Source organism: Tarenaya hassleriana, unplaced genomic scaffold (genome assembly GCF_000463585.1).
Source record: "Tarenaya hassleriana unplaced genomic scaffold, ASM46358v1 Cleome25, whole genome shotgun sequence".
Lineage (NCBI taxonomy): Eukaryota > Viridiplantae > Streptophyta > Magnoliopsida > Brassicales > Cleomaceae > Tarenaya > Tarenaya hassleriana.
Window position 1 is genome coordinate 734,270 of NW_010965775.1, and position 8,175 is coordinate 742,444.

General features: G+C 40.3%; 3 protein-coding genes, 1 long non-coding RNA gene and 1 other non-coding gene across 9 annotated transcripts in view; 2 read left to right on the forward strand and 3 right to left on the reverse strand.

The window, feature by feature from the left end:
• Positions 1–753: 753 nt before the first annotated feature.
• LOC104816285 lies at positions 754–4,013 on the forward strand. Its single transcript, XM_010545018.2, has 3 exons — positions 754–1,665; positions 1,760–1,927; positions 2,124–4,013. Exons 1-3 carry the CDS (start codon positions 1,126–1,128, stop codon positions 3,789–3,791), a joined length of 2,376 nt encoding a protein of 791 aa, XP_010543320.1. The 5' UTR covers positions 754–1,125; the 3' UTR covers positions 3,792–4,013.
• LOC104816284 lies at positions 1,547–2,138 on the reverse strand. 2 transcript variants are annotated; one of them, XR_772268.1, is made up of 3 exons: positions 2,046–2,138; positions 1,734–1,883; positions 1,547–1,639 (listed from the first exon to the last, which is right to left on the reverse strand). It is a non-coding gene; the product is annotated as an uncharacterized LOC104816284 (long non-coding RNA). The 2 variants fall into 2 exon arrangements; XR_772269.1 differs by having other exon boundaries at positions 1,579–1,671.
• Positions 4,014–4,345: 332 nt separating the features above from the next.
• LOC104816283 (dolichyl-diphosphooligosaccharide--protein glycosyltransferase subunit 4A) lies at positions 4,346–5,230 on the reverse strand. The gene is made up of 2 exons (XM_019202870.1): positions 5,138–5,230; positions 4,346–4,613 (listed from the first exon to the last, which is right to left on the reverse strand). The coding sequence occupies exon 2, from the start codon at positions 4,611–4,613 to the stop codon at positions 4,500–4,502; it is 114 nt and encodes a 37-aa protein (XP_019058415.1). The 5' UTR covers positions 5,138–5,230; the 3' UTR covers positions 4,346–4,499.
• A 60-nt stretch (positions 5,231–5,290) lies between these two features.
• Positions 5,291–5,362, reverse strand: TRNAH-GUG. The gene has a single exon. It is a non-coding gene; the product is annotated as a tRNA-His (tRNA).
• A 191-nt stretch (positions 5,363–5,553) lies between these two features.
• Positions 5,554–8,175, forward strand: part of LOC104816287 — a 3,848-nt gene continuing 1,226 nt past the window's right edge. Inside the window, exons 1-6 of one of the 4 annotated variants that reach the window (XM_010545021.1) lie at positions 5,554–5,755; positions 5,852–5,946; positions 6,312–6,456; positions 6,626–6,746; positions 6,884–7,722; positions 7,975–8,056. In XM_010545021.1, coding sequence (XP_010543323.1) covers positions 5,690–5,755; positions 5,852–5,946; positions 6,312–6,456; positions 6,626–6,746; positions 6,884–7,722; positions 7,975–8,056 — 1,348 coding nt within the window. In that variant the 5' untranslated portion in view covers positions 5,554–5,689. Of the gene's footprint in view, positions 5,756–5,840; positions 5,947–6,281; positions 6,457–6,625; positions 6,747–6,883; positions 7,723–7,974; positions 8,057–8,175 lie in introns of those variants that run through there. The other 3 variants (XM_010545022.1, XM_010545020.1, XM_010545023.1) reach the window with 3 other exon arrangements.

Genomic DNA, 8,175 nt, shown 5'->3' on the forward strand with positions numbered 1-8,175 from the left:
TCACATCCACTCTCCCATTCTCTCATATTTCTTATTCCCCGGGAAAAAAAAAAATACATGATTTATATTTATCGACTATTTCTCGTCTATGACAATTCATGCACGTCTTTTATTATTTAATTATTTCATTTTTATTTTCGAAAATAAAATGATTGATACATCCGATTTCAAAAGCCGTATCCGTTTCTTTTAATATTAACTCCATGAGAATTATAAAATCCGTCCATGATGATCATATGGTCATTTCACATCGAAATTTAAAATATCGGAAATTGGATTTCAGTTGTAATTGGCAAAAGTTATAATGGAACATTTCTTTTATTTAATTAATAATCGATGATTTACCATATGTATCTGATTAGTTTTCGTAAATTTAATATATATAATATATTATGATATTTGTTTTCGTATGTATATATTCCATTAATGTACAAAAAAAAGGAGTAGAAATATGGTTGAATTATTCATTAATAAGACACGAACGAACGACCTTACAAATCTTGAATGAACATTAACTATTGTGAATAGAATATTATATGTTCCTTTAGAATAAAAAATAATCAGAATAAGATTCTCGTTTTTTATTATTCGATTTAAAGAAAAAAAAATACATAAAAGAACCATATAATATATGCTTCCTTTAATCAGTAATTGCAGATAGAGGTTCTTTGTGCCTCTTACTGAAAATCGAATTAAATTCTCAGACTTTCCAATTATTAACAAAAATGTACATCTTTAACTATTCGTTGCAAGCAATTACACATTTTAGGTTCCATTCGGTTTTCAGTCCGGTTCGTATAGTTTTTAGACCAAACCAAAGTACCAACGAATTTTCGTTTAAGAACCCTTAACCGAAACCTAATCATAACCAAAACCGGTAAACCGGAACCTAATCCGAAGTGTCCAATATGGGTTAAATCAGTGTAAATATACAAAAAAGCAGTAACCAGAAAGTTCAAGGCAATGAATATAATAGTCCATCAAGGTCGGAGCCATCAAGACAGGTGCTGATGCTGCTGTTTGACGTTGTCCTTGTGTATCCACAAACCTTATAAATAGGAACTTATACCCACCAATTCCTCCAGAGTCAGCACATAAAGAGTGTGTCCAGACCAAAAAAAAAAAATGCAGAGCCGACGAGCCGTATGGCTCAAGCGTCTCGAACTGGCCCTTAGAACCGCCTTGTCTTGTCTTCTCGTGAGCTTGACCACCTTGTACGGTCCTGAACCACTCAAACACTTCACAAAGTTCCCAGCTTTTTCTTACCTGACCACAATCATAATCTTGTCATCTAACCACGACTCTTCACTCGGTGATGTGTTGAGGGGCTGTGTTCACGCCTCATACGCCACTTTCCAGATGATGGGTCTCGCCCTGGTGAGTCTCAGGATGGTTCCACCAGCTTGGCTTAGCAGTAGCCCAGTGGCTGCAGCCGCTGTTGCTCTGGCTGTGTTCATTGTGGCTTTGCCTGAGTCCACGAGTCTACTTGCGAAAAGGGTAGCTTTCGGGCAGATTGTGATTCTCTATGTGTCACTTGTGATATTTGAAGGAGAGCCGGTTCATCCGGTCATGCACCCGGTTCAAGTGGCGGCTAGTACAGCCCTTGGAGCCATTGCCTCTCTTCTGGCCATGCTGGTCCCTTTTCCACGTTTGGCTCATAGTCAGGTAAGCCTGAAAAAGTTTTCAACTTTGTGTGATTGAGAAGAAGCGTAAATCGGTAACCAGAGGCTTACCTATATGCTTTTTACTGGCTGGGCAGATGAAAAGTGCTTGCAGATCATATGGTGAGAATGCTTCAGAGAGGATGAACTTGTTTGTGAAAGCCGTGATAGCCCGAGACAACACGGAAGCTCAACCATTGATTGCACAAGCCGGGTCGTTTTCTGCAACAGCAAGATCTATCCTTCAGACAATCAAACTGCATAATGTAAACATAATAACTTTTATAACATAATCTAATTCTTCGAAATATCTCAGAGGAAAGAAAGAAAATTAAGGCTTCATTTGCATCATATCACACTTGATAATAGATATATATTCCTTACGCTAAAACTTAAAAACTTTGTTTACTTCTTCCATGTCACGAACACTTTGATAATCTTGCATTCTGTTCTTCTGAACAGGAAGGTATGACATGGGAGCGACCAGAAACTAGATTCTTCGGGCAGAAACAGAAGCAGACAGATCTCGGACAGAAACTACAAGGAATGGAAATTCCATTGAGGGGAATGGAACTGGCCTTGGGATCGTGCAGATCCTTTCCTATATATCTGAGACACGAGGAACTGAGACATTCTCTGGAAAGTTCCAGAGAACAGATTGCTCTCGGGAGTTCCATTCTTCCAGGATCAGTCTCAGCTCTCAAAACCAAGGATGAAAGCAAGCCGCGGTGGCATCTCGAGGTTGGTTCTCTGTCTCCTCCGGATTTACCGGTTTGCTTCTTCTGGTGCTGCGTGGAACTCTTAAGAGGTGATCTCTTACCTTGCACTCAAAATAATCAATGCATAAATAAGGCTAATACCAAGGAAGTAACTGGCTCTGAAAATGAAGGATCATTCAAGGCCAAAAGGATTTGGGATAATCTTTTTGCCTGGATGGTCAGAGAGAGGCTGGTTTTTGCACTCAAGTGCTCGGTTTCCCTAGGCCTTGCTGTATTGTTTGGTCTAATGTATAATAGAGAACATGCGTATTGGTCGGGTCTGACCATAGCCATCAGCCTTGTGACCGGAAGACAGGCAACTTTTGCATTAGCGAATGCTCGGTTACAAGGGACAGCAATGGGATCGGTCTACAGTCTCTTATGTTGTTCTGTTTTCCACAGACTAGAAGAGTTCAGGTTCTTACCTCTGCTACCTTGGATAGTCTTCACCGGCTTCCTAAGGCACAGTAGAATGTATGGCCAAGCTGGAGGGATTTCCGCCGCCATTGGAGCGGTTCTGATACTGGGAAGGAGAAACTACAGATCTCCAACCGAGTTTGCAATTGCTCGCATCGTTGAAGTTTCCATTGGGTTACTCTGTTTTATCTTCACAGAGCTTCTCTTTAATCCTGCAAGAGCAGCAACACTAGCAAAAACCGAGCTTTCACATTGTCTAGAAGCACTCCAAGATTGCATCCAGTGCCTGATTCTTTGCTCTGAGCAAGAGAACGGGCCAGTGTCAGTCCTGAAAGATTTAAGAAAAAAGCAGGCAAAACTCAAGAATCATGTAGATGCACTAGAAAATTTCATAGCAGAAGCCATGTTAGAGCCTAACTTCTGGTTCCACCCCTTCAACGCCACCTGCTACAAAGAGCTTTTGGGTTCATTCTCAAACATAGCGGACCTTTGTCTCTATATCAGCGATGGGCTCACAAACCTGTCCCGGGTTCAACCGATATGTGGGTTTGCTTGGGAAGAACTGCAAGACCACATCACTCATGATCTAAAATCCTTCAAGGAAAAACTCGACTCTTCAGCAAAATGCTTCGAAGAGATTATATCAGTCAACTCTCTAGCAAGATTCCAAAAAGAGTTGCAGAAGAGGAAGATATGCCATGACATTGAAGCAGGAAAACAACACAACAGCCACTCAAGGATGGGAAGAATGGGGCCAGACCAAGAGGACGTAGAGAGGTTTTCGGCTTCATTTTTGCTGTTGCTGAAGGAAGCGGCTGACAAGATTAGCAGCTGCAAAGCCGAAGAGGTGCTCAAGAGCAGAACAGTTCTCTGTTTGAGCAGTCTCGGCTTCTGCACCAGCAAATTGATGCAAGAAACAATAGCCATTAAGACAGGAGTATTCCAAATTACTTAACTTGGAGACTTCCAAAGAAAAACACATGTACTTTTGTTGTAATCAACAGGATCCTTCATCCTTTACACTGAACAGTCCAAGAAGAGCAAATGTACCATAAAACATCATGTATAGCAACAAACGAAGGCAACCTACTTCAAAACACTAGTTTCTCGTATTTATAAACGAGAAAACATGTATATAGCTTCGGCTTATTTTAAAGACAGTTGCTTTCTCCCTTAACAAGGAAAAAGAAACCGAACTCGAGGTTGATCAGACAGAGCCATTCATCCAACATGTAAGTACAATCTCGAATCAGAAAACCTTAACCCAAAACTCTTCACAATTCACCTACAGTTTTAAACCTGAAAAAACGAAACTCGAACTCTTCACAGCAATCACATACTCCCTGAGATCTCAAAGCAAGCACCGAAACCAGAGAGAAGGCTGGAAAATTTGCAGATGAGGGTTTTCAATTCGCTCATAAACGCTACCTGCCACTTCTACTACTTCGAGATGTCCAACCCCAACGATATACTTTCGAAATGAGATCATTATACCGCACGAGAGGAAAGTAGAAGTAAAAGTTTTTGCAGACATATGATAACAAGTGCTAAAAGAAATTATATCCAGCAAAAACGAGTCTCAAAGTCAAAGTACATAAAGTTCTGCCCGAGTGGTCAAATATCTAAACATGGGAAGTTGTAATAAAACCACATGGATTAAACCTCAGTTGCCTTCATATTTCGGGTCAGCCATCACAAAATGGTAAGCTATCACCAGTATGAAAATGAAGATCCCCAAAAAGTTGGCGAAAAAGCCGAGGTCTTGATCGTCAAACATCTGCAACACCGTGATAACAAGAAGAGGATCAGAAGAAAAGCTTAGCTTTTGACAAACACAGGTGCGTCTACACACGACTCTTTGTATATACATTTTTGCCCAAAGTACTAGCAATCTGATCATAACACATCAGGAAAAATTCCGCATCAGACCCAGAACAGAAAAATGATTTCCATCAAATTGCTACGCAAAGTTAGAGTATGAATCCAGAGTCAGCTACAAAAGGAGAAGCTGTAAAAGAAACTAAGTTGTGGTACAAAACCAAAAGACGAAACACATGATCCAGAGCACGAACCCCGGCTAAGCCCAGCATCATGTGTAATAAAAAAAAATGAATCCATTGATGGTCCGAAACAGACATGCATCGAATCTCGCATACGAGATAAGATAGATAAAGGGTCTTATCAGATCACTGGTTTAATCCTAAGAACTAAAAGAACCAAAATTCACACCTAAGATCCAAGAATCCCCGCAAGCTGAAATCCAGATATCTAAAAAAACGAAAATTCAGGAAAAAAGATCACCTTTGGATGGAGGCAGAAAGAACCCGCAACGATGAAGACCTCGCAGTCGATTAGATGAGAGAGACGAAGAGGGCTCTGGCTCCAATTAAAAGGGGGGGGGGGCAATGCAGGACGACGTCGTTTCAGGTCGGAAAGGAAAATTCAAAAAGATAATGTGGCTGCTGGGATTCGAGCCCAGGTCTCCACGGCCACAACGTGGAATTCTAACCACTAAACTACAGCCACTTTGTGGTTCATATTTATATCAAGTTTTAATTCACCTTAATTTTTGACGTTGATTAGTTTATACAAACTATAAGAATCAAGTTTATGGATTATATTTGTTAGAACCGAGAAATCCGGTTTAAATCGAACCGGCCTGGGGAAACCGGCTCGCATCTCCCGCGACATCAAAAGGGTGCAACGTAACGCCCGCCAAACCACAATCATTGCATTCTTCTTTCGGAAATTAAAAACCCTAGATTTCATTTTTTGAAGAATTTCGATTACAACGAAGATCAAGATCGTCTCTACATTTCTTAATCACCTGCTTTCAGATCGGTTATCCGCTCCATGGTTCATATTCTGGAGATGAAAGGTGATGACGCCACTTGCAATTCGTCGTGCTTCCAGAAAACGGTAAGGGTCTGCGAGGAAAAAAAAATGATTTTTTTTCGGGCGAATCGTTTTGGGTGCCGAACAGTTACTTAGCTTTTCTCGTGAGATTATTGAAAGGTGATGTTGAGAGATTGGTGGCTGATTAAGTGCCCGGACGAATTTGAAGGGAAACGATTTGGTGTTGCTGGTACCGAGCTCATGGCTTCCACAGAGTACGATGAAATCTTCACTTTTACTTTTTCATATCTTCTTCATAAGGGTTCTCATTATTTTTCTTTTAACTCTTTTGGGTTTTGTTTAGGTTTACTAGTGATCACAATCATGTTCCAAGCTGTAGGATTTCGAATACAACCCTAGTACTGAAGATTTTGGTTGATCTGAATCGAGATTGCGAGAGTAGAAATGAAACAGGATAGAGTATAATGGAGGGTATAGTGGTCTTTGTTTCTTTAATGTTACATTAAATTCCGAGGATGGGCTAGAATTTTGTGGAGTATGAAGCTATAACTCGGGTTTGTGATTTATGATGCCCTAATTTTATGATTAGATATAGATGATCTCACCGTTCCGCTTGCAGACGACGGGCTATGCGTGTGTTTACATCTGCCCCCATTGTTAAAGCCGTTGATGTTTGGACTCTTGAAACATCTGATGGGATCTGCATCCTCCTCAAAGGTTTGATTAACAAAGAACGATCTGCAAATGGTGGATTTAGCCCCGAGGTATATTTTCATTCTCACAGATTTATAATTTAGTAGCAATTGCTCTTGTTAACGTTTTAATTCTCGATTGTAGACGATTTTGTTAGTGCCACTGCCTCACAATAGTCACTATCCCTTGATACCATTTTTTTTTTACTGAGTTGTTTTTTTGTGGTGGTTTTGTGAGTAGATTTTCAGTCATTTCATCTTCGGATTTCCTCCTCGTTGGGAAGAAATTAGTAACAAATGCTTTAAAGGAGAATCCTCTAGTGGAGCTGGAACTGACTCTGTGACTCTGAGGATTCATACAGGTTTAAAACTTGAGATCGCATTACTTTTAACATTTCGAAATCTCATGATTGCTGTTTGTGATTGCTAGTCTCTAATTTTACATGTTTTTTTCTGCATCCATTGCTTAAAGTGTTTGGTTCTTATATCATATATGTAGCTGATCGTCTCATGTCGACGCCATGTAAGAACAAAGAAAGTCCACTAGAAAGCAAAATTAAAATCGGTATTGGTGAGAATAACACAGCAAAGGCTAATGATGAAGATAGCACTGATGACAAGTCTGGATCACCCGAGTTGAAAATGGCTGTGCCAAGAGAAAAATCAGGAGACATGATCAGAAACACACGGACTGGTAACACTGCGCCTCCTGTTACATCAGAAGAGGTCAAAGTTGAACAAAATACAGTGAGAAAATCTTCACGCTTGCAATTAAAATCAAGCGAAAACGACACAGAGAACGGAAGGAAAAGCGATACAGCTAAAGTCTCGAATCCCTCTTACTGTGGAGAGCATTCCAACTCTTTGCCGACAGTCCCAACACCAATCATGGCGACAAGTAATGGAAATTTTGATGAGGCTAAGACTGTTGATGCAGAGAATGATGATAGAGATGGATCTGTGGATGACGTGGTATCATCTGAGGTCGCCACTACTGTTCCAGGAGAATCTTCAGCTTCCCAAGTTGATGGATTTGTTAAAAGACATACTGATCCAGCAAGCAAAGAAAAAAAGCTGAGGAAGTGTTCTACCGAAGAGTCTGAAAGTTCGGGACAGTGTAGAGTTAAAGGTAAGGAAACAAGGGCATCTCCATGTTTGCAATCAAAAGAAAATGGAAGGACAGCCGAGTTTGCAAAGAGAGAGAACCCGAATAAAGCGACCAAGTCTGTCAAAAGCGATGGTAAGGTTAGGGCTTTGAATCACTCTAAGAGGAAAGGTGAAAGTAAAGAGAAATGTGTCCAGGATGAAGACTGGAGGAGGATCAACTTTGACGTGGAGGTAAGTTTCTACCATTTGGAACGTGTATGTATTAGTTGTACCTTGGTTATTTTGTGTAACCGGGATTGAGACTCGCATTTTGCAATTCTGGCTAACAGCGTCCAAATATTGTTCTTGCATTATAAGGTTAGGGCTGTCTTTCAGTTTTAATCACCGATGGTCATCTGCTCTCTCATTTCTTGTTGTTGGTTTCTGATTTTTTTTTCTTTTTTCTTTTAGCTCTAAACTTTTCATTTCTATGTTAATGCAAAGGCAACTCCGGGTAAACAAGCAAGAAAAGAGAAGACAGCTTTCGTATCTCCTGAATTGTCAAGCACTAAACGGTCAAGATCAGGTTCGTACATCATCGAAATTCTTTAAAGTCCAACTTCAATTTGGTTCTTCCTAGTATCTTTTGTTCTATGCATATTTGTATCCCTCTGTTGCATTAAAAAAAAGGGAGGGGGGGGGGGG